The sequence below is a fragment of the Pyrus communis genome, chromosome 16 (genome assembly GCF_041283825.1).
Source record: "Pyrus communis isolate YQ-2024b chromosome 16, ASM4128382v1, whole genome shotgun sequence".
NCBI classification, from domain to species: domain Eukaryota; kingdom Viridiplantae; phylum Streptophyta; class Magnoliopsida; order Rosales; family Rosaceae; genus Pyrus; species Pyrus communis.
This window is the reverse complement of record NC_142580.1, coordinates 8,891,575-8,917,260: the sequence shown is the minus strand read 5'-3', so window position 1 is coordinate 8,917,260 and position 25,686 is coordinate 8,891,575. Positions and strand designations below refer to the sequence as shown.

The 25,686-nt window shown below is 36.4% G+C and overlaps 1 protein-coding gene across 3 annotated transcripts in view; it reads right to left on the bottom strand.

The window, feature by feature from the left end:
- Positions 1-5,406: 5,406 nt before the first annotated feature.
- LOC137730929 (uncharacterized) overlaps positions 5,407-25,686 on the bottom strand; it is a 32,401-nt gene continuing 12,121 nt past the window's right edge. For all 3 annotated transcript variants that reach the window (XM_068469940.2, XM_088687708.1, XM_088687709.1), the window contains exons 25-63: positions 25,542-25,610; positions 24,609-25,097; positions 24,124-24,444; positions 23,862-23,993; positions 23,644-23,757; positions 23,280-23,464; positions 22,809-22,917; positions 22,581-22,724; positions 20,825-21,100; positions 19,912-20,589; positions 19,314-19,532; positions 18,897-18,997; positions 18,404-18,699; positions 18,204-18,288; positions 16,728-17,429; positions 16,306-16,624; positions 15,599-15,757; positions 15,343-15,506; positions 15,078-15,258; positions 14,653-14,922; positions 14,355-14,561; positions 14,211-14,265; positions 13,537-13,667; positions 12,471-13,430; positions 12,310-12,386; positions 11,246-11,699; positions 11,042-11,128; positions 10,533-10,688; positions 10,255-10,439; positions 9,475-10,002; positions 8,650-8,827; positions 8,416-8,558; positions 8,201-8,327; positions 7,855-8,076; positions 7,082-7,438; positions 6,795-6,953; positions 6,400-6,681; positions 5,913-6,152; positions 5,407-5,819 (exon numbers count right to left, since the gene is read on the bottom strand). In XM_068469940.2, the coding sequence (XP_068326041.1) occupies positions 6,006-6,152; positions 6,400-6,681; positions 6,795-6,953; positions 7,082-7,438; positions 7,855-8,076; positions 8,201-8,327; positions 8,416-8,558; positions 8,650-8,827; positions 9,475-10,002; positions 10,255-10,439; positions 10,533-10,688; positions 11,042-11,128; positions 11,246-11,699; positions 12,310-12,386; positions 12,471-13,430; positions 13,537-13,667; positions 14,211-14,265; positions 14,355-14,561; positions 14,653-14,922; positions 15,078-15,258; positions 15,343-15,506; positions 15,599-15,757; positions 16,306-16,624; positions 16,728-17,429; positions 18,204-18,288; positions 18,404-18,699; positions 18,897-18,997; positions 19,314-19,532; positions 19,912-20,589; positions 20,825-21,100; positions 22,581-22,724; positions 22,809-22,917; positions 23,280-23,464; positions 23,644-23,757; positions 23,862-23,993; positions 24,124-24,444; positions 24,609-25,097; positions 25,542-25,610 (9,468 nt within the window). In that variant the 3' untranslated portion in view covers positions 5,407-5,819; positions 5,913-6,005. The remainder of the gene's footprint in view (positions 5,820-5,912; positions 6,153-6,399; positions 6,682-6,794; positions 6,954-7,081; positions 7,439-7,854; positions 8,077-8,200; positions 8,328-8,415; positions 8,559-8,649; positions 8,828-9,474; positions 10,003-10,254; positions 10,440-10,532; positions 10,689-11,041; positions 11,129-11,245; positions 11,700-12,309; positions 12,387-12,470; positions 13,431-13,536; positions 13,668-14,210; positions 14,266-14,354; positions 14,562-14,652; positions 14,923-15,077; positions 15,259-15,342; positions 15,507-15,598; positions 15,758-16,305; positions 16,625-16,727; positions 17,430-18,203; positions 18,289-18,403; positions 18,700-18,896; positions 18,998-19,313; positions 19,533-19,911; positions 20,590-20,824; positions 21,101-22,580; positions 22,725-22,808; positions 22,918-23,279; positions 23,465-23,643; positions 23,758-23,861; positions 23,994-24,123; positions 24,445-24,608; positions 25,098-25,541; positions 25,611-25,686) is intronic.

The following is a 25,686-nucleotide window of genomic DNA, read 5'->3' as shown; positions in this document are numbered from 1 at the left end:
GCAAATTATCCATATGGCGTAGTTCACTTCATATGTCAATGTTAGTCATGTGGTCAAAAAATTCGTAATAATACAATGATTAAGTATGTTATCATTGTTAGTCTTAATTGATAGTTCTACTTAAGTTATGTCCAATATCGTGCACATACGAGTCACTTCTTCAAGTAATTTAAGCTATCGAAACTCATTTAACACTTAAAATCATTTAACCTTTCAAATCTCATAAATACTCTAGGAAAGAGCCGGGCTATGCCCTTTGAAAATCTACCCTCTAATTGCTCGACAAATGGCCTCTATAGGCATTGAGTAGGGTAACTGCTAGCCGCATTGCTTTATATGTATTACTATTGGCATCTGTCGATAGCCTCACTCGGCATATTTGGCATATGTCGCCTTGCTTGCTCAAAAGTTATTGATATCAGTCAACTTGCCCGATCGGGAAGTTGTTAGCATCTGTCGACAAACATGCAATATGACTTGGCAAATGATTTCATGCCTACAAAGCTCAATGAAATGTCAATTTTCATGCTATTCCATCCTAAAATTTTACACGTTATTCTTACTAACCCTCCTAATTATATCTTCTGGATTTGTCACTACATATAACTGATACACAAATTATTTCGAATTCGTGGAAAGTAGGATAGAAGTTTGGTGTGGACTGCCATTATTGAAAGGGTTTTTAACCACGAGAGTAACATTTATATATGACTAATATCACACAAATCATATGTACAATTTAGCCACAAAATCTTGGTTTAAATTTATATAGCTATAAGCAATATCATTACATAAATTTATTATCTTCGCTTTTAATTCACATGAAGCATGATGTACAATTATTAAATTAAGGGGAATCCATTATTTATGAATCATGAAGAAAACGAAGCCGAAATTCCTCCCTCATTTCACACAAGGATCCGATATGCATGTCCCGTTAAAGTACAGTATTTTATGTTAAACATTTTTATTTTATTTTCTTTCAATAATTAGTTAAATGTGGATCATGATTTTCAAGGTCAGGGCAAAGCGATTGAAATACACTTAACTCATAAGTCAAGTCATGGACTCAACAACTCCGATTGAATTAAGTTGCACAAATGGGCTAGCGATGCCATCATCATCCTGCATTATGGGAAGTAAAGCAAAGTTTGTCAACTTCGTTGAGATTGATCATTAATCTGATTCAATTGACGTGTAACGCAAGTGGTCACACTCCTAAAAGGAAGCAATATCTATATCTAGATATCCTTTAAAATTCTCCCGTTTTAATACAGATTACATATTCTAAAAGTCTCTTCGACTAGTATAAATACACTTCTCTACGGTTCATTTATAGTAACACAATTATCATATACTCTATTCGTTTGCCCACTGCAAGAGTCTCATATATCGCTTACTAACTTTACGGTTGGTGAGTTTTTGGCCAGTACCCCACTAATGCCAAGGTTGTCTTATGTGTGTTTGTTCTTTTACAAGTAATTGAATTTGTGCATCTCCTCCGCACATAATGGTACTCGAACTTGGTTTCAACAATAACTAATTTTTTAATTAAAAGAAGTGGAATGGCTACAGAACTTTATTAATGCTCCTACTTTTAAATCATATAACCAAAAGGTTGCGTACGAGAGTTCGTGTTTGTTAGTTGTTTGCCTTGTTGGATTTGAAGTTTGTGGCTTGGGTGAGCAATTAGCACTCGAGTCCACTAATTTGTTGTTTAAGACCAATACTAATCAAATTAACTTAACTCACAAGTCCTCTTTCCCCTACTTTATTTACTTTTATTTTTTATTTTGTTAATTATTAATTTAATATATTTAACAAAAAGTTAAAAGGAGATTAGCCAGACAGATAATCAACTATCCTGGCCTATCCATCAAGATTCTGACGTTTAACTTCTTTGGCAATGGCATCCATATCCATTACAAGGTAAGGTGGAGTCTTTTTGTGTGGATATAGTGCATGCTGTTGAATCCCACATCGTCCATACTAAAGGATAAGTAATAATTTAAATATCCAAATTCCACTTTAATTAATATCGAAGTCTTTTGTGATAAAACTTCATACCTGACGGATTGTGCAGATGGTAAATACCAAATTATGGACAATATCAGTATTGTTGGAAGTGGACCGTATGACCCGTTTATCTAATAATTCTACACATGCTAATTGCTATGTAGATCACCGAAGCATGAATTTATAAATTAAACTCCCTTGGGTGCTTTGTGGATTATACAACTTTAGAATAAATTGTAAATTATTAGAAACCTTAAAATACCGCTATGTCGTGGAGAACGAAAGAGAAATTGAAATTCGGGTTCTAAGAACTAGCCGAATGTTATTAGCAAGCTTGCTCAAAAGCAGGTGTAGGTGTTCGTTCAAAAGAAAATTTCAGTTGAGGTTGCTTATATAATATTTATTCTTTATTGTGTTAAGTCCAAATTTCGACATAAACTTTTCAAGGCAAAGACTACATGTATCGGTAAATTTCACCTAAGCTTGTTTTTGATAGAGTCTAATAACAATTCACAGAGAATAATAGATGCACAATAATGTATATGTCACAAATACAGTATAAACGAATTCCGCAAGGAAAGAGCGAATAAAATTTACATACATTCCTAACCTAGAAGTTTATTATTTAGTGAGCTATATCGATAGCAAGTATGATTTGTGAAAAAAAAAATTGCAGAGAAATTCTGTAACAGAAAGTTCATAAACAATATATTTTTAGAGAGTGCGTCAGCATAAAGCCTACCCATTAAGCAAAGTCTTTAAAATCCAAGACTTTGGATTGGCCAATCTTTTCTTCTGATCTCCCCGATCCAAACTGGCCAATGCTCATCAAACAGCCTGCCAAATGTCACATCAGCTTAAAAGTGTACAGAAATTCAAACTCTGTCGGTCCACAAATATTCGCATCTAAATAACCATACAAATAAGAGGAGGATATACATTAAGACCTGGTTTGGTACTGAGGTGATTTTGAAAAAAGCTGCTATCAAAAAAAGCTGGGAGCTGTTTTTGTGTTTGGTAAACACTCAGCTTCAGCTTTTTTTCACAGTTTTGGATGAAAAAAAGCCAAAAACAAGAAGCTGCAAAACCTAGCTTTGAAAAACCAGCTTTTTTTCACATCTGTTTTACATAAAAGTTTACCAAACACTCTAATACTGCTTTTTTTTTTCAAAAGCACTTTTACAAAAAAGTTTACCAAACACTCTGCTGCTTTATTTTACAGCTACTTATTCTCACAGCACAGCAGAAGCAGCTTTTTTTCAAAGCACAGCAATACCAAACCAGCCCTAAGTCGACTCTTTTAAAACTAGAATTTTGTATAAACATTTTGCTACTTCATATTTTTAATAAAATATTTTATAATGTTAACACATAAAATAACGTTAAAGAGAAATAATTTATAGAGAACCTCCCTTTAAAAGAGTTTTTAATATTTCTTTACAATTAAATATAAAAAAAATTATTTGGTACCCAGAAAATGAGAAAAAAAAAATGGGAGAAAATGCATGTGGCGTGTGGTAGAAGAATGATAGTGTCTGATCGCTATTTGATTTGGTGCCACACTTCTCGTGGTCCAAAATTGGAGGTTGGGTTGGGGGGTGAGCTTACAGCCACAGGTCAACCTATCACTCTTTTCCTCAATGCTCCACTGTCATTCATCCACTAGTCCACCACGTCATTTGTAAGAATTTTTTTGGCAATTTGGTGTGCTTCTAACCAAAGTTCTTTTAAAAAAGCATTTATAAGTAAAAGTGCTGTCAACAAAATCGTTAATAAATAGGCTTGAAACAATTTTGCTCAAAAGCATGACTAAATTCTTCTTGACAATTTGTTTGCTAGGTCAATCTGATCTTATCTAGAAAAACAAAAAAGCCCTTGGATGTTGCCGAAACCACCGAGAACCCCAAAAGATTTGACATTTTACTCACAGCAGACGGCCTCATGCTCTTTCTGCAGCTTCTCCCACAGGCACAGCCGCACAGCACCAGTCTCGGGCATTGGCAACGAACGAGAGCATAGTTCGCCTCGCATCAGCATGTAAAACCCATTATCTGTAAAACCTAAAGTTTTTGGGTTAAACTTTTTAAATCAAGGGTTGGAGATGATCTAATGATAACTTTTTTTTTTTGTAAATATTTTTTTTTCTTTTTAAAAGGAGGGACAACTTGTGGCAAACCACAGTTATCCACACCTTTTGGAAACAAGGAAGAATCACGGTTTTCCTAAATATTTTACTTGTTAGAAATAAATCAAGTTGAGATTGAACTCAAATGTAACCAAACGAGACACTACCTCATGATCTAAGAGCATTTATTTCTCCATTTTTACTCAAGTTAAAATTGGCCTCTTGAACTGTGTTTCTTTTTTACATGATGCAATAGCAAATTGCTTGTGTTAAAAGGGTAAGCTACCGTTTGGTCTCCCTAATATTATCCTATTCCACTTATTCAACTAATATTAGGTCTTGAGTTTTATTACAAAAGAACTGAGTGATATTAGGGGTGGAGACTCATATATTAACTGCATATTATTTTGTCATATAAACGATGTGGAATACTATTCTTCAATATGAAGCTGTGAATTTTCAAGAAGCCACATATTTTCGGTTGCGCAAACATAACGAAATCATAACACACAACAAAACCCTACTTGTACAATGTCATGAAGCAGTCAAATGAGCTGAACTTCCACCAAGCAATAAGGTAAGTATTAAGTTCATATAAGAAAAACTAATGAAAATAACTTGAAAATTTTAAATTTTAACGATAAAGACAAAATAAAGGGTAAAATGAATAGTACCAAGATTGACTTTTTAATGTAAAAATATAGTTTTTAGTTAAAGTGAACAATACCGGAAACTTTTCATTAAAGTTCTCCATGTTAAACCCTACACAGACATCATCAAGCCTCAAGACGTCGACTTCTCACCATCCAAGGAAACAGATCCATCAACAGTTATAGCTAATTCAAAAAACAGTACACATTCAAAACCACTCATGACTTTGCAATACTAATTTGACCTTAATCTCTTAAATCCCACACACAAACATGGTCTTAAATAGAATTTCGTAGATCCTCGCCAATTCGAGTAAAATGTGAAAATGAGACGATTGAGTTTTTAAAGATAAGGGAACTGATTTGGAAGCCATCATACTACCTACGAAGTCATATAACTGATTCAATAAATTTGTGTAACGTAGGGTTTTCAGTTGGAGAAGTCATTCGAGTTCACATCGACGACAAATCCTAGCGAATAATTGGTTTTAATACAACACTAAAGTGTGGGATTTTAGAGTACATCACATCGATAACAGTAATTAGTTTTAAACTTTTCTTTGTTTTTGGATTGCAAGTGACAACACTATTACGAGATAGTTCGACTCCCCAGCGTAATCGAATGAGCATGAAGCGAATATATGATATACAAAAACCAAATTACAGCTCATATAGTTGTTGAATAGGTGAGGTTCTTTTCCTTGTCCGAAGGCGCTACACGCCGTACGTAAAACACGGTGCACTCACTAGGATTTTACTTCCTACGCCTTAATTATACAGCATCATGTAAATATGGCACCTGACCTACAATCGGCTTTCATGCTCTTCGGCGTCATCACCTTCGGTAAATCGGTGCGTATTCATCGACTATTCCAAGACATATACAAGGAATGTTTGAAACCTGTACATAATTATAGCAGAGCTCTGGTGACTAATGGCAAACTTAAAGTAGGCATGTCTTGTCACTGGTCCTTTACACGGCTTCTTAAAAAACACCTGCTTCAAACAACCTCATCGTTGTCGTAAACCTAAGAAATAAATGTAAACTGGACTTCTCAGACTTTTTGTTTTAACATTATGAGCTGCAATAATTCTTCATGCAATGATCACAATTAGAATACCTGGGAATGGTATGAAAATCTGCGCATGCGGGATTGTGACCGAACCACAGCAGAAATCCCAAACACCATAGTTCCTTACCAACAATCTCGAGATCAGTTGGAGCGGCTACCAAAAGTTGAGCTATGAGGAATTGATGCAGGCACCAGTCTGGGCGACCCTAGATCTTTTGGTGTAGCTTCAGGACTGGCACTATCAACAATTGGCGCGTATGGCATTGTCACACTCTTTTTCAGCATTTTCTGAATAGCATTGCAAAGCAACAAAATCCATTACAAAATAAAACGTCAACTATCTAGGAAAGGAAGAATATCACGAACTTTTGCAATGTGTTACAAACACCAACGCAAGGGTGTACGATATTATCAATTATTCTTTAGTTTGCATGTACAATTTTAGCATTCCATGGTCAACCAACCTTGACAAAGTTAAAAGTCAAAGCAAAAACATGACGCTGCACAGCTCAGAGGTATGGCATTACAATCTAACCTTTTGTTTGTTTGGCCCGTAAGTGTTCATTGCTCGTTCAATTGAAGAGTACACGTCCAGTGCTTGGGGGGTATCAGGGAAGCACTTTATGATACGAACTTGTTCCCTCATCTCTGATTTATCTTGTAAATAAAGAAAGACCCGTGAAGGTGGAGCTTTTGGGTGGTCCTTTTTCCCATGTGTCATCTCCATTATCACCAGGTCATCCCACAGTACATCCCACAATACAGAACAGGGATCCCTAGCCGAGTTGAACTTCTTCTGAGCTACGTTGAAGGGTTGCTGAATGACAAAAGGTACAAATGTCATTGTTTGGTGAATTTTGAGTATGGCTTATAGAAGATAGGAAAGGACAGATAGTAGCACTCCGAATAATTCTAATCCTGCTAACTTACTTGCAACAGTATCACTCTTCGATGAGTGACTAGAAGAATTCTTCCTTTGCGGAGTAAAAAGTGATCTTCATAAGCATCTGATAGAGCAAACTTCCCACGTACTTTAAACAGATCAACCTGGAGGAAAAAGGAACCTGATTCTGCCAGCTGCAAAATGGCCTTCATGACCAAGAAAATGAAAGTTGGAGTAAGAACAAACAGTGAAGGTGGTATCAATAAAAACCAAACCAAGATACAATGACAGAACTTTTTTTACTGGGGATCGAAAGCAGTCAAACAACCAGTACCTGTCCCTGTGCTTTGTAGTCGTCATATGGTCGAATCAAATTATCACCACCAATAACACGAGGCAGCCTTCTGCGGAGGAGTTGCTCATCGGAAGTTATTGCTGATGCTATCTTCATTCTCATCGCATTGGCACCCTCAGTGGTTTTTGACAGAAGATCGAGAACCCCGCTCACTGGTTGTGCAGCTGCACCTATTAATCCTTTCCCAACACCTTGAACAAAACCCTCGACGCCAGAATTTTTCGCACCTTCCAGCGGCTTTGTCAATATGCCAGTAACTCCTCTAAAGAGGCCTTTTGCCAGTGCTCCACCTCCCTCTCTGAGAACATCCCCAAAGTCCTCTACGCCCTTGCTTTCCTGAAAAGTGAAAATTTTGAAGTACGATTAAAAATAATACAAATAGTCCAGCTTATATAGCTATAAATTAATACCGAGATTGTCATAATTGCAAGGAGCAAGAGCTGGAAAAGTACAACCCAAGGAGAGTAAGGTACATTGCATTTGCTATTTTCACTACTATATATAAACAAATTTACTTAACAGATGTTAATTTAAAAAATCAATAACTTCCCACAAAAATATGTAGACCAATAATTGTTTTATGTCCCTCACATGTACCATAAGAACAAAATACTATTGCAACCATAAAAAAATTGTATGTATGATAAAATAATCAGTGCACAGGCCTAACCAAAAAGATTTTTCATTAATTATATCCTATTTTAAGTAATTATGTGAAATTATATTAATTCGAATGACAAACTAAAGCAAACCTGTCTCTGTCGGCTTTGAATGAACTTCTTATCAAATGATAAGGCAGCCATGCCCTTGCTCATATGTCCAAGGGCACTACTTGCATTGCCCAATATGTCAACCCCAGATAGCAATTGAAGAGGTTGGCCTAAAAGATCCTTTTGAACATTTGAAATAGCAATGCTAATCATTGAACTCTGCCTCATGCACACGTTCTCATTAAACTTTTGGTTTATCCTCACCTAAAATAACAAATGTAAGTACTTCAGCCAGACGAAAATCTTCTAGGATGAATTCCAGGAAAAAAAAAAAAAAGAAAACACCATGAAATCACAGCACAGCGGGAGGTAGAATCCCAACACTTACTGGCATATTCTCAGTGTTCCCCAATGCAGTCATCAAAGATGCCCAAAAGCCGAGGACACCTCTTGGCCGCTGACTAGGTGACATAGCCATTGACACTTTGAATCGAACCTCTGAAATGCTAAGCACTCTGCAAGTACAAGTAACATTATTTAAGGGAATTATGACTAAATGTAGTGAAAAGCTATGAAAAGACAATTTTAGAAGTCCTGGCATACCCAATTTCAATAATTGGATCAACAGAAACAGCAGTCGTTTGAGTATCAGACAACCGACTGAGGTTGACCTGCTGAACCATCTCATGAAGGCGCCAAATGATTGGCTCATGAATGTTTATCAAAAAGGCAGAGTTTTCAGGTCCCTGAATAATCAGTTGCATATAATTAAATATAAATTGGAGAAAAAATATCAGAAAACCTTCTATTGGAAAATGATAACTTTCTTATACTTACCTGGAGACCGATATATGGATAGACACAAAGATCTAGTGACCCATTTGATTGCATTGTGATTGAAAGTTTCAAGATATAGTCAGTATCTTCTCCAACTTTCTGTGGTCTAAAAAGAACAGGTGTTGGAGTAAGGGGCAACTGGTTATCCAATTGTATCCCTCGCATTCTAAGTTTGAACCTGAAAACAGGACACAGAAGACTCCAGATTTAATAAACTGCCGTTGTCAGAGAAACATAAACAGTCCAAGATTCAACAATAGCATCCTACGGGTCTTTTTTGCTAATTAAGCCAAATTTACACTTCTGAATAGAGATTCTCATATAGATCTGCTAACAGGAATTAACAAGAAGTCATCTGCTGAGGCTTGAACCATGGACCTCATAACATGAAAGCCTATCACACCACCTGTTGACTGCTAGTATATTATATATCTTATTTTACCAACTAAGCCTAAATGTTAAACGATAATATTTTCTTTGAATAGCAATATATTCAAATAGTCTGCAACACACATAAAGTATTTCATAACATACTAATATTTTAAAAAAAATATATGCACAATAACATTGTTCTTTTCCTATTTTTCCCGATAGGAAATAAACTATCAATAATAAAATGAAACTGTACAAAACAGAGGACAAGATGTCAATATACCTAATTCTACTAACATCATCTAATAAACACACCAGAAACAAACAAACAAAAATATATCATTACAACAACACTCAAGGTCACAGCAGCTTTTCAACAGTTAAGAAGGCTGCACCCGCACTAATAAATTAAGCAAATTGTTCCCCAAGCCACAAAATTGATAGCAAACTTACCTACTGATTCCAGAACCTAAGCCAGTGGAATATGCACAAAGAAGATTCTGAACAGAAAGGTACAGGATTTCTTCGGGTGTATGGTCAATAATGGATATTCCAAGCTCAGGAAGCTCAACAATAACATGAAACTCACAATCAGTGACTATTGGTGATTGTTGCTGTATAGAAAGCTGAGACATAGGTGATGAGTGGCTTGTACTCAAGATTCCAGATCGATCACTTTCTGGCATCCAGTCACTGATCTTGATGACATTCACTTTCTCTTCTTTTATTACAGTAACACGTAAAGCTTTAGAAGGCCCATTTCCCACATGAATGGGTTGGTGATCAGAAATCTCATCAACATCATACTTCTCTGATTTTAATGGGTCTTCCCCCTCTACCAGGATCTCTAATAAACGTCTTCTGCCAAGATCTTCCCATAAAAAAGAAGCTGCTGTATTGGGAAGAAGAAATTTCCATGAATCGTTGGTACCATCCACTTGCCGAATTCGGATGGGTAGAAACATGGAACGATTTTCAATCCTGTTGATAGAAAACTATCAGCAGTGGACCAAAAACAAAAGAACACATGTATACATGTAAAGGAGAATAAACCATGTTTATGTTTTTATTTTACTGTTCTAAGACAACTCCCATATGAACAGACATTACAAGTTCAACAAAATTTCACTCTAGTCAACAAGAATTATTTTTCTTATCCTATGATATACCTTATGATAACTACATTATCTTTTTCCATTTCACAAGATTTCATAAGACATAGTGAACTGTTACCTGTAAGGACTCATGGAAGAGTTTGGACGGAAAACAACTTCATAGCTTGAGTTCTTTGCTCCACTTCTTACAGCTATTCGAATTTGAAGTAGATCATTTCCGGCATCCTTCTTCAAGCAAACACGCATGATACCTTCATAACAAACACTAAATGGTGCACTCCAATTGTAACCATCCACCCGCACCTGATTTTAAGAATAAATCCCATACGGGATTCAGACAATGTATGCTATTCATGCATAATTAGCGAACATGAGAGATTTTAAACCTACACTGACCTTCAACAGTTCAACTTTGGCACTAGACTGCCAACAAAAAGGCTTTGGAGAATCCGTGGGATGAATCCATGCCACAGACTGAGAATCACATTGTTGCAGGCAGAGACTGTAACCAACTCTATTAATAAACAAGGTGTGGGGCTGGAAGTGCACAACCTGAATATTAACCATTGAGCGGTTGTTTATTATTTTTACCATATACCAAAGAAACTTGACAAATGCATAGCTTATCAGTACCATCGAGCACAAAAAATTGGGACCAACAACAACAGCTTTTACTAAGGACTAAGTAGTAAGGAACCATCTGTCCATTCTAAACAGATGGCCTGGTGAAGAGAATCTTTCATCATTTTTCTTTAGGCCAAGGCAGGGTCATCTTATTTTCTGTAAACAGGCTTCAGAGCTAATGTTTTAGAGACTAATTTGGTAAGTCCCTCATCACATTCTTCCTAGCAGTTCATCAGTCGTGAACCATTAAAGATTTAAGTCACAAGATATTTAAATCCAACCTTTGTTCTGTCTGAGGTCATGCTCAGTCTCGCTGAAAGCTTGTAATAGGATCCATCTGAACTGAATGCTTTTACATCAAGCCTTTCCTGGAAAAGAAAGTTCAAGGATCATATAATAGAGAACAAATTTCAGCAACTGTGGAGCAATACTCGTGAGAAGGAAAATGAATATCATGAGCCAATTTGATGCTCTATTAAAATCACCTTCTTTTCCAGCTCATAAAAAGATATCCCAGGACTGTAAATGTCTGAATGACGAATGGCAACAGAAAGCCCCACTCGTGAGGACAAATACACATCTTTTTGAGATGGAAACAGTGAAGCCCCACTACGGCTGGCATAATCTTGTGGAGAAAGCATGTTAGGAACAGGACTAGTGTCCTCAATAACTTCAAGTACTTGGATGTTTCTCCTTGTGGCAGAATGCTTCCTGTCCATAGAGTTTGTGGGACTTCTCAAGGCTGTTTTTGCAGACTTGACTGCCCTAGAAAGCATGAGGGAGTCTGTATCTGCATTGTCCGAAGGTTCTACTTCTACCACTCGATATGCCAAATAAATAGATGAATCATTAGTAATCCAGTATGGAACAAAAAATCTTATTGTTTTGGGTGCAACAGTAGTTCCTCCCATGTCACGTTCAATACTCACACGCAGTCTCCTGCAAATATATAGTAATGGAGATCAGGGATATGATAATTAATAAAATACTTGTTATATTAGTTACAAGAAATGTTTAAATTTTCCAACAAGAAAGAGTTTCAGACACCACAGCAAGTTGGGGGTCACTAGTAGTAGAACATTATAAATGGTAGAAAAGTGTAGAACAAAAAATATGAGGAAACATCATACAAAAATTATTTCCTGCATAACAGCTAGTTGGGGGTCACTAGTAGTGGAACACCCACACACAAGTACAGATAAATATATAAGGACACCAAAACATAACAACATAAAAGGAACATAAACAAAGTTGAGAACACCAAAACATATTCAATTTACCCTAAAAAGACTTAAGTAGAAAACAAAATTTGGCCCACAGTGTAAAAACCTAACATAGCATAATAGGAGATTCTGAGTTGGAATCCTTGCAATTAAAACCTCCAAAGGTACATTGCTGGTTGATAGAAATCCACAAGAGAGGAGTGTTGAATATTATATGAATTTGCTATATCCTAACAGGTTGAGCTTTTGGGAACAACAGTACAATAACAACTTTTGACAAAACCAAACAAAAAATATCAAAGAAATCTTTTCTCTGAAGCACAAACCTTTTACTTTTCTGGTGAACCATCCAGAATGATGACACATGGTCATTGGAATAAAGATTCAAAACAAGAATGGGGTCCTGCCAGAACAACCATAGTTATTAAACTCACAATGGTATGTAGATATAATAAGCATGTTACTTATATTTAGACAGAGCTAGTACCTTCTCCAGGACCCAACCACCCTGGACAAACAACGTAAGATACAAAGGTTTCTGAATGTCTGCTGAATATACATGTACACCCCCACGTGAAGAGATAATACCATGTTGTCGTACGACGCATTTTCCGTCTCGTGTTCTTTCCCAGATTGTAAATTCAGCCGGACAGGGAAGGCGATTTTCCAACTTCATAGGAGAATGGACAGATATTCTCCAGTCATAAACAGGTGCATTCAGTTCAGTATGAAGTGCCGAGGCATCCGCCCCGACACTAAGCCAAAACTGTTTGTTTACGGTACTAGTACAACACAAAAGTATATCCTTCTTCTCCAGCTGATTCAACTTGAAAGTAACATTTGGCATCTTATTTTCCTGCTTTGAAGTATATTGTCTAGAAAGTGAAACCTGATCTATAACAGTCAGGTCCTTTCCATACGTATAACCAGTACCCACTGCCTCGAGAGAACCCCATGAATATGGAGGCTGAGGTTGATCAACAGAAGGACATATTTGTAAGCACTGGTCAGAATCACTAGATGTACTTCTCCAAGGCAAAATAAAAGAACTCCCAGGATTTATGCTATCACTTCTTCCAAGAGAGGAATCACGACCTTGAATTCGAGATGCATGACATACTGAAATTTTCAACTTAACATCGGTCTCATTTACAACTGTTGCAAGACCCCTGAAAATTGCATGCTTCTTGCCATTTTTCATAACAACTTCCAAAGCCATGAAACCATTCTGTAATGATTTTGGGACAACTGACAATGGAAGCAATGAGCGAATGTTCTGCCAAACACCATCTGGGCCAAGTCCGACAGAGAAACCTATGTCTCTATCGGTTGCATTTTCGGCCTCCAAATCTCTTTGAAAACTTGGAGTTGTTTTCCTCTCAAAATAAGAAGTTGAAACCAGAAGGCATCCACATTCGTCCATGTCTTCAGTACTGTTATGTTGAGCCTTTAAAGCACAACATCAAAGAAGCATGAAAAAGAAGTCAATTCCTAACTGCATGTGCACAACCAATGACACCAATCAATGCATAAATAAGGTGAAACATGCTCACCCTGCCTCTTAGTGGATGTGATACCATGTTCTGAACATCATGACCTTGATGGAACACCCTAATTGAAGCTATTTTCCTCAACATATTTGCACCTTGCCCAACAGAAAATGAGAGGGCACCCACAACTTCACCTGTATCATTGTATTGAGACCATAATAAATGCATGAGAAACTTGCCTCTAGATGATTATTATTCAGTAAGAAGTTGCAAAGAAAGCAGGATAAATAATTATTAACATGTAATATCATATCCTTCTGCGTGAAAAGGCCCGAAAGATCCAACCAAAAAATATAAAGAAAAACAGAAATGATTCACAAGAATCATGATACATTTGTAAGGTACACCGTACATCTGGTTAATAAATGAACTGGAAAAAGAAAGCAGTAGTACAAAGTGAAGCTCGGATTTGGGAAAAACAATTCTGAAAAACACATTCAGAGCAGCAACAGATAGGCTATCAGATGTGACCATAAACATACAAAATGGTATATGTAGTAGCTGTGGGAAAAGATATTCTATATACTGAATATTTCAATCCCCTCTTGAATACAAGGTTTACTAATTCTAGATAAACATGTGAATCAACCACCTAAGTGCACGAATAAAAAAATGCGAATGCAAGTTCAAAACAAGAAAGAATGCATAATTCAGGGAAGATTGCCAATAGAACGTACCCTTTCCTGCTTTTGCTGCAAGGTTTGTCACCTCTACTTCCAGTTTTGCTGGGCCCTGCAACACTTGCACACTCAAGGTTGGAGACTTAAAGAATAAAAGAGTGGGAGGAAAGAGTAAAAAACAGCACAAACTATGTCAGATACCTTCCGAGGAACTTCAAATATGAAAAGTTCATTCCATTCCGCTGTGCCTTCATTCAAGTTATTGAAATTTGAAACTGCAGGCTTAACACATTTTGTCCTTGCACTTTGAGGAAAAAGTTTTTGCTGATCTGTTGGTTGACTATCAACAACAAGGCGCAAAGCACAGAAGAAGTTGTGGCTATTACCATCATCTTCAATAGGTAAACCCTGCAAACAAAGAATCAACCTTATCTCCTGAACGTAGGAAACAAAATGATAAAACATTGAAGGTAAGAAAAAAATAAATTTAACCAGTAACCTTGGCTTCGTGGATCTGTATAGCAACATAATAGCGTGCTTCCTTAGATTCGTCTACAACGTTGAACCTATCAGAAAACCTTGGAGGCGGCACCCATATAGAAATGTAGTCACCATGATGTAACCGGTCCACTCTGTGTGCATTTTCCTCAACTCTTTTCACATAGATCTCACACCCAAGTTTATTCTCTACTACTACAGTCTGAAAGTCATCTTCATCCAATGCAGATAAAGTCTGGTCCTCTCCTTGTCCACATAGACCACGAGATTCCTGCAAAGACACAATTTGGTATTCAAAGTATTGTTACCACCCCCCCCCCCCCCCAAAAAAAAAAAAACCCTCCCACCCACATCCCCATCCCCCCATCACAAAGAATAGAAAATACAGGACGCATAGATACACAACAAATCAACCCGAGGTATTACCTCATTTATCTTCATTGCTTTCTGTTCAAGTTCAAATTGTCTTCTCCAAGAAAGAACACTCCCAATAAAAGTTTCAAGGTTTGCAGCACTGACATTTAAATTAAGGATACTGGTGGCCGCAATTCGCAGTGTCTTCCCATATTTTGATGGCGAGTGCACATGAGTATCATAAGTTTCAAACCTGGAAAAAGTCAACAAAAATAATTCCTGAGTAAAAAAAATTTTAATTGAACTCAAAATCAGATAGAAAGAGCAAATATAATACTTGAATATTCCATCAAAAGGCTCCACAAGTGGTTCCCACGCTTCTAATTGAGTATTGAAGGTTGATGCAGCAATTGAGGAAATCAGTACTGCATTCATAGCCTCCAGTCGACCATGTGTTGCAAGCTTGATATTGGTGATTGTCGTGTCAAATAGTGGTGTCATCTGAAAAATCGAAATATAACCAATATCAGTATGAAAATGAAAACCATCTTTACATCAGTTTCCAGACTTAGAAATGTGTTTATAAGACATACCATTCCACATAAGCTGTCTAGAACAGTTAAAGAGAAGCATCTCAGCTTCACCTCTGCAGTTATATTTTCCCTAGTCTTTGGCTTCATGGAATCACCAATAGCATAAGCCAATCTGCTTGACGGTTTTTTCAGATCATCCCGTGCAAGAAAAGTGGAGGCCTGCAGAAACAGAAGAGCGCCTCACAATTATGTAAAAACTTGTTCAGTTATGACACAACAAACACATCACATAAAATAAAAATAAAAACTTCATATGAAAGGCGAAAGTTACTGTACTCTTATAATTTTACCAAACTTCAGGCATGGCAGCTGCATACTTACATGACAGATTTAGACTTACATATAAAAAAATATTCATCTAACAAGCTGGCTTCTTTCTGTAATTTTTTTTTTTTTTTTTTTTGATAGAAAGAAATAACAGGACATTTGATCACAATGCAGGGGCAGTGGAATTTTTGAGGCCAGAATCAATATTTAGCTTCTTGAAGAACTTTGTGACCAAGAAGTCTAGGAAACTTCTTTTAGTGTCATTCAACATGATTAGGTGCTGGTTTTGAGCTGAATGTAACTTAATTTCTTGTATGGGCTGTGGCCACCAGTTATGTTTAGGTTAGATCTTTAGTTTATGTCTCAAATCCCTTCCCAGGCCCCCACTCCCTCCACACACAAAATTAAATAAACTGAATAAAGAAAGATTGAAACCCAACCTGATTTTCAACTCTCCAAATGCTCCAACATTGAGATCCCTTGGAAGTCGAAGATCTTGAAATTGGCGCCTCAAGAATATTAGCTTGGTTAACAAGATCCATCCTAGGGCAACAAATTGTATCAACACATGGGGCTTCATTCGTCCTGGAGACTATGCATCCAAGAGATGCATAACCAGGTGGAGCAACTGGGTACCAAAAGAATACTTCATCAAAACCCTTCCCTACAACATGGGCAACTTTAGTAAATTGTACAGGTTTCGCAGATACTTCAGGATCATCAGCCTTAAAAATTATGCCCACAGCTGGAGGTTCTAAGCTGAAAGAAAGAAGAACACATGCTGGTTAACAAAACTTACAATAACAACAAAAATTCAACTGACTAAACCTGATAAAGAAAACACAAAGATAAAATTTCTAACCCTTCGGTTATGCAATCACCCAATATGGCATAGCCGCGACGTGTGATGGGCCGCCATACTGAGACTGGTCGGCGGACGTCACTACCCTTGTCCCACCAGATTCTCTCAAAGTTGGGGGTCGACATAAAACAATTAATTGCCTTTGAAATTGATCTGACTATATCCCATCCAGAAGAATTTCCAGTCTGGTTTCTGGTTTGCTGACTTGCATAGTTATTATCAACAGCCAAATTTGAGGCGGATTCTATAGGAGAAGACTGATGCCGATTCCAATTCCAAAGAAGAAGATGATTGAGGTTACAACAATTGTCTTCAGAAGGGCATTCAATAGAAGAATGGGCATGAAATGATCCAAGAACATTCTCCATGCGCCAGATGCTAAATCCAGATGCAAATTGAGGATTTGATAGAGAAGAAAATAAGCATTCTGAATATGTTGTTGATGTAACAAGATCAGAACGTATGCAATAAACAATATGATTAGGTGGCTGCTCTTTCCCTATATTTGCTATACAACCCAATGTTGTGTATCCGGGTGGTGCTACGGGCATCCAAAGAGAACAATCACTACCAACATCAGAATCACCCCCACCAAATCCTTGAATAGCAGAGAACAAGCCTATGAGATTAAAACCAATTGGTTTACGCACACGCCCATATGCATTACTCACTGCCATTACTGCCTGTGAAGGAGGAACTGGCCTGAAGACATCACAAGAAACCAAAAATAATTAGATATAGCATCTAAACACACTGTCACACAAAACAGAACTACTTGAACGAACAAGGAGAGTATCTTCCCCAAATAGATCAACAATAAAGAAAGTAAACGAAATACAATGAGCTGTACCCAAACCATCCATATATTATTAATTAGGTCATCTACCTTATGTTCCTTTAATTCCAGACAGCTAGATTAAAATAATACAAATCATGCTTACATGGGAACGAGCAAATGTAAATTGCTTTCATGCAATAAAATTTATGCCAGCACTCAATTTTTTTGTTATTAAACAAGCTTCATTGAAACTCATCAAGAGTACTAATTTCTCATGATAAAGGAGCATTAGCACATGGCTGGGAAGTTTCTACCTAATGGCAACCTACAACTACAGATTTTTCTTCTTCTCAAGATTTAAGTGAATAAGCTCAAAAAGTACATGTGATGGAAACGAAGTCCACCTTTACAACCATGATGCATACAAACAAGATCACCAGATTAACTCATACTCATAGTTATGATATTCACATTGCCTTCCTTTTTAATTTATTACTACTTGGGAACTCATCTGCATAAATTACAATTATAAAGGACAACAATATGCAGCACAGGGCCAAATTCCTTGATGACTCTTCTTGTAAAATAGGACCTTTTATTTTCATCTCTGTTGCTGTGGAATGCTTGTCAAGAGATTGTAATTTCCATTTCATTAAGAAATTATTGTGTCCTCAAAAAGATATTCCATTTAATTCTACCTTGATGTCACACAGTCTCCCAGTATAACATAATTTGAAGGTGCTCGAGGCCTCCAAAAGGTAAGGTTGTAAGAGGATCCATTTTCTGCATAAATACACAAAAATGTCAAGTATTTGATGACTGACATGAAAACCATTCTGATGAAAAGAAATAGTGCAATTAAGATATCAAACTTCACCAGAGAAGTTATGAGAAATACCTTTTGGGGACACCCAAATTCGATCAAAATTGGTACATCCAGCCAACGGCATAGAATTTCCGAATTGCAATGCTGATGTTGCCTGGCTTTGCAAATTAAGTATAAGAGACACAACACTCAGTGAAAGATGGAAGCAAACATCGGTTGATAACAAAGACATATTTGTTTTGTCCTTCACAGAAGTGTAACCCCCTGATATATCCACTGGATCAAGAACAATAAGACCAGAACCAGCCTCAACTGTAAGATCTTTCACCAGGGCTCGAACCCAGGTATCATTTTCTTTGGATGCATACCTGTATTAACAGGTTATGTAGATCAATCAGTGTAAATTCTTTGTACGTAATTCTTCCTTAAAATACTTTAAGAAGTATAATAAGTGTTAAAAGTTCACATATGCCAAAGCTTTCAAAGTAACTTCTATTGCGCCCCTAACTTTTCCCTCGAAAAAGTGAAAAGGTGAAAAAGTATGTGAAAAATAAATATCTCTTACATGAAGCTAAAATCCAACTTTGCACGGAGAAGCTTTTCACCATATGAATCATCCAGAGAAGACTTTGAAGAATCATAGAAGGTAAACTCAGGAGAAACTACCTAAAAGCCAAAATAAGTAATCCACAAACGAACAGAACATCAAAATCAATTAACTGCACAAAAGTTTATCAGCATAATATAAGCAAATAAAAATTAAAAAAAATAAAATAAAATATATATATATATATATATATGCTAGAGATAATGATCCCATTATAACTAATAAGTACTTAAGTAGTAACTTGTGGAAGCACTGCACAGCATACAGATTACCACAAAATAATCTACCAATGATTTCTATCAGTTTATCAATTTCAATGTAAGCGGTGCCATGAATTACTTTGTAAAACAGTTATGTTGATAATAAATTACTTACCTGCGCTTCAAAACTGAAACTTGGGATCATATTTGGATCACTTTCAGAATCTGAAGAAATGTTGGAGGTGTCTGACGATTTATGCAAGTCTTCTAAACGCTTCTTGTCATCATCAGATGAGTAACTGTCCAGCAACGTGATGTCCACACCATCCTCTGAAGATACTGAGTAGCTGCTATCATTACTCAAATGTGTATACTTCCTCAAAATAGAACCATTCTGATGTATTAACAGGAAAGTGTCAATCAATAGTTGGAACACATGTCAATTACTGAGGGATGAGAAAAACAAACTAAAAATAAAATAAGTAAAACAAAACAACACGTATGGTCACATATAAAAATTTGATGCACTTTTTTTCTATCTTTTCCTGACTACACTGTGAAATGCTCTTTGTACCTCTATATAGTCCTTTTTTCTGGTTTCTGAATCCTAAACCTATGTTTTGTGAAGTTTTTCGGAAAACATTTTCTCCACACCAATTACACACCTTCTAAATAGTACTGAAATCTTATGCATATTTTGATGCCTGCATTAAAAACAACTGAAGAAAAAAAAACGTCAACTATTTGTCGCAGATGAAAGGATGGATCTGTACCTCAATTTTGACATTCATGAATCGCAACCTCTTTCCATGTCCAATTATAATAATGGGCCGAGGCCTAGTTGAATGGAGTTCTTTTGCGTCCATTTCCGCACTCAAATAGATGGTCTTTCCACATCCATCATATGTATATTCATCAATGTGCAAAAAATCTGCTACTAACTGTCTACTTGGAGACAAGTGCACCACATCTTCTGTCTGTTTGTAAATAGGTCCAGAGAATACTATGCTACAGTTTTTACCAATGGGATCATTCGTAGGATCCATCACTTCCTCTCTACCAGTTATTGTTCGTAATGCAGGCACAAAAAACTCACCCACAGCCAAAAGGAAATCAGCTACAACAAGAACTCGAGGTTGCTGAACCCTAACCACAAATGATTGGGAAGATTTGCGCCATCTATAGTCCATCAAGAACATTGTTGATATTGGTAAATCCACATGAGAAAATCCAGCATCAGAGTCTGTTCTTCTAAAGCTCCCCTTATTCAAGGAAAAGGGCAAACTTCCAGAAGAAACTTGTTTGGAATCATCAGTGGATGATCCAAGCATTAGGCGCATTTCAGGTTTTGTATCGGGCCGAATGTCAACAACAGAAAATTTCGGAATGGTTATGTAGAGATCTATCTCTGACAATGAAGTCATCCGATATGATAACCAAAGACCTTCGATCTGTTAAACAGAAACAAATTACATAAGATTCTGTTTTTATTTTTTCTATGAAACAAGTAGATAAGATGATAACCAAGCGATCAGAAGTCATACAATGTCAAAAAACAACAAACAACTCTGTGTTTGAAATCTTAACACCAAGATGAAAGTTGAAATCTCAGAGAGTTAAAACAGGACTTAAGTACACACAATTCAAAACGAACCCTACTTAAATGTGATTGATGCAAATACTCACAGCAATTTGTGCGAAAGGAGACTCCGCATGAATGCCATTATACAATTCCAACAGGGCATGATCAATCACAACTGCCACTATGGTAACAGTTTTTGATAGTAGGAGTTGACTGTTCATGTTGACCTTATCAGCCAGCAGTCTCATTGTATCCTTTGAATCAGATTTACCACCACGGAAACTAGGGGGAAGCTTTGGCTCTTCGCATAAGTTCATGTATGCACAGTCCAGAATGACTTTATATTCTTTGTCAGACATGACACTGTGCAATAATCCAACCTGGTAGAAGACAATCAAAGGGTACGAATCAGCAGAAAAATATGACACTGCATGATAATGGAATAAAATCCAATTAACTAAAAGCCTGAAGAGCATCGATTCAAGACCAATTTGAAATTCAGGAAAGCAAAACTCATTCAACTATGGAGCCATATAAAAAGGGGAAAAAATACTTGAACAATAAAAATAAAATAAAGCTGAATAAGCAAACACCCAAACTATTCACGCACACCCAATATAACCAAACCATGTATAGGCCACATGTAGAAGCAAAGGCAAAAAATAGTTAAGGGGTTCAAGATTTGAATACAGAACACACAAGATCACAATCAGAGGAAACAAAACTTTGATTTCTTGTCCACAAATGTTTCACTTTTTGGAGGGTATAAATAAAGTTAACAATTTGTATGCATAAATATATACTAGCATATGCCCCACACTTTGTGTGTGAAATAATTTTTATTTTTATTTTAAAATGGGAAGGAGAAAGGGAGAAAAAAGGAAAGTGGATTGGATAGAGAAGTTTTCTTTTTTATATTTTATTTTTCAAAATTAGAGGATTTTAGGATTGCCCTTGGGTTAGGCTTTAAAAAAAAACTGTAAAATTTAGTTTGTGTGAATTTACTTTACTGCCCATGATTCTCTTTTTGTGGTAGAAGATAAAATTGTCTTTTTACCCTCTTTTGGTTGACAAAGAGGTTTTATTAATGTAGTTTAGATATATTATATATATATATATATATATATATATATAATTACTGTCCCTTCTATTGCGGAATACCTTGTAGGTCCCGCCCAACGATCATCCTTGCAAAAGGTTAGAGAAATCCGAAACCACTAAGACATCTCATTGTAGCCAAGAAGATAGAATACATTATTTCAAGGGAACATTAAATGACAACCATTTAATCAAGTGGTTGAATGGTTTCGGATTTGAGTGATATTTTGCAACCATGATATTTGAGAGAAAACCTAAAATTAGATGGTTTGGATCATTGAAATACAAGGTGAGGCATCCCTCAATAGAAACATCACTCTATAGAAACATATATGTAGGGAATCATACAAAGTTAAAACATGTGATCACAACAATGGAGCAAATGGAGGATGAATAAGTTTTTTTTTTCTTTTTCAAAGGAGGATGAATAAGTTAGATCACCATATATTGAGTACTAATTCTAAAAAAGTAAAGGATAGGTCCAAAACACTCAGCAATTCCCAAGTATGTTCGCCATTTGAAACAATATTATGACCCCATGCACTTAATATCATCTTGTACTGTATCAACTAACAATCAATACAGGATGAACTCCCCCACAAGATCATCCACCACATGTATTAACTATCCACCCCACCCCTCCCCACCCCCCCCCCCCCCCCCCCAACCAAAAACCATTGTAATGCCTGCTAAAGATGTGTTATCTGCCACCACCATAAGGATAAATTCAATAAAATTTTACATCTCACACACAATAGTTACCTTCACTTCAAGAGAAATTGTTGGAACTTTCTTGAAGACATCCCTCAAACTTCTCCTCACATAAGCATCAAGTCCTTTGCCTTCTCGTATCATTGATTTGCCCAAGCAACCGTCAATTCCTACAGACATGTTGATCCCCATAATCTGAAATTTTATGTCAGAGTAAAAATTAGTTCAGTAATTTCAGTCATCATGTCCAAGAAAAAGAAAAAAAAAAAAATCACCTACCTCAGCATGAAGGACATCAATACGGACGGCTGAAGGATCTTTCTCAGGGGAACCATACCAACTAAGTTCATTTGTGACTTTTAGCTGTCCCAGATCAAGTTGAATGAAACTGCAATTGGATCAAATATAGAGACAAATGTCAATCTTAAGTACTGCTATAACAAATGTATTTAACTTTGAAAATACAAGATCCAGACATAAAGCAACCAAATCTTGAGCAGCACCACCAGTATGACCAAAAATTAAGCAGTCTTCAGTAACACCAGAACCATGCCCCTCCAATTAATGAAAACTATTCATCTGCCAACTATTTGAAACTTGAACCAGATAGCCATTTTCAAAAAATTTATATAAACTCTTTACTGGAAATTCCCATGCAGTTCTCAACTTCTTCATCAAACAGCAACCCAACTATCTAATTAACCCAAATATGTGCATTATATAGTAAAAACAGAATCCAAATTCACGCACTCTTTGCTTCTTGAATTCCTTGGAACAAGGATTATTGGAGTATCAAGTGACAGGTCCAGCTTCAATGCTGTAGCTCCATCAATCTCATATTTCTGAATCAGCCACTCAAAGCCTCCAACTTTGTCAACAAGTTTGATTGCCTCTTCGGTATGTGGGGTGGCAAGTTCCATAAAGTACACTGTTATCTGCATTAGCATGTCCAAAAAAATACATGATACTTCAAAGATGGAATATCGTTAATTACAAAATAAAGAACAAATATACATAAAACCCGAAAATATAAACTTCAAGCATTTAGATTACACACATTAACACATCCATGTGAATGTTGTATTCAAATGATTGAGAGCAACGCCAAACATACCTCCTGAACAAACCTATAGAGGAAAATGATGCGGACAGCAGAAAGTCGGCAACACAAACTGTAATCATATCCTTCATAGTCATCATCTTCAGCACTATAAGAGTTAAATTTGAACTGCAAAACAAATAAAAAGATGAAATTTTCATAACAAAATAAATATCACAGTAAAAAAAAATCATGTCTGCAATGCAATAGCTGATAATTGATGTTATTTGTACCTTGATAAGGGATTCAACACCTGGATTACGTATATCACAAAGCCAATCCCAACAGTGATCTGCTCCAAGAGACATATCACGAAGTCTAAAATTTCCTAGGGTGCCTTCAATGGAAAGAGAACTCGGGTGGACCTTAACAAACAAACAACTCAAGTCAGTAATATAGTTATTTGATATCTAAAATATCAAGTCTGAAACTACACACAGTAGTAAATTTCAACCAACACATCGAAATAATTGTTAATCACAATATTCCCATCACCTTGAGATCCAGCAGGAAACTTTCTTGCACAAGCATCGCAAACGAAGAGCCATCCTCTTTGTTGAGAAACACAGTCACATTGTCAACATTCATGCTTAAATAAAATACTACACGACCTTTACCATAACCCAGCAACCCCTTGACACGCCCATTTTCTTCAGTCTTTTCTTTGTTCATAAAATGTTTATCATCTGGAACCTTAGTCATGCCTGCACTACCTTCTGCGTCATACACAGAGCTTAAATCCAGGCCAAAATCAATCAAAGCAACAAGAGTGGGTCTGTTGCAAAAGAACTCCAATTTTGACATGCGGAGATTCATCTGAAGAAAAAAAAAGATCAGTACAAAGCATTAGCATTGAAGATTAAGATTTTTCTATTTGTAAGAAACACAGGTTTCAGTAATTTAGTTTTGCATTGCAAATAAAACCAATATAACAAAGATCCAGGACTATAACTAAAGTCAACTGCTCATGTCGGTAGTACCTGGGTATCAACACCATTATAATCAGGCGAGCTAGAACTCCGAGTCAAGAAGTTAACAGATACAAAATTTGAATTATCACCGCCCTTCGCCTCATAAAATGTCTCACCAGAAATGACCTTTTCCTTAACCAAATTTTTTTCATGAATTATGGCCTGTGGAGATGCAAATCCAGTATCATCATTGATGTCCTCAGTGGTTGCACATGCATCCATATCCATTATCTGTGAACCTAAGCCTGTATTGGAGATAGACATAAAATCTGACAAAGCATCTGTAAAAGTATCATCATCCTCATGAAGCAAAGCAGACATTTCTTTCATGTGTGGATCAACTATGCCAGGAGAAGAAACTATATTGTCATTGTTTAGCACGGAGCAAGCTAAATACTGAGGGGTTGTTGACAGACGAACTTGAAGCTCATCTTTGACTTTTAAAGAGTGCAGTTTCATCTTAAGTGTCAGGTCACCTTCCCAGCGAATCATGTGTAACTGTAAAACAAAATGGCATAGTATTTAATAACAAAACACTTGTGCATGACAATGAGCTAAGAACACTTGAACATGATAACAAGAAGATAGTGGGGATAACAAACAAACTGGAGAGTAATGTAGAAGAATGACGCTTGTTACAGTATGTTCCAAAATACCACAACCCCAAGAAATGTAAAACAGAAATATCAACCATATCAAATCTGATAGACAGAGAACAATGAAATATGTTCCAAACATGGAAACGCCTTCCCCGCCAATAGCCCAATTATTCTGATGCTACTCTCCCTATCAATTCAACTAATATAGGGTAAATACACAAGTCATTAATAACAATGATGAACAGGGTCAACAATCGCATTTGACTTTTTACTTTAAAAATCTCATATAATTCCACATTCGCCCTTAATAAAATCATAAATGAAGTATAAACTAGCAACAAACCTTTCCACCATTGGCAAGAACCTCAAGAATAAGAGTCTCACCATGTTCTTCAACAACTTTATCAGCAGTCTGCACAATAAAGTAGGAAGGGAACACTGTCAGATTTGGTTAATCATTAGCCTTGTAAGTTTTTTTCATTTTGTTC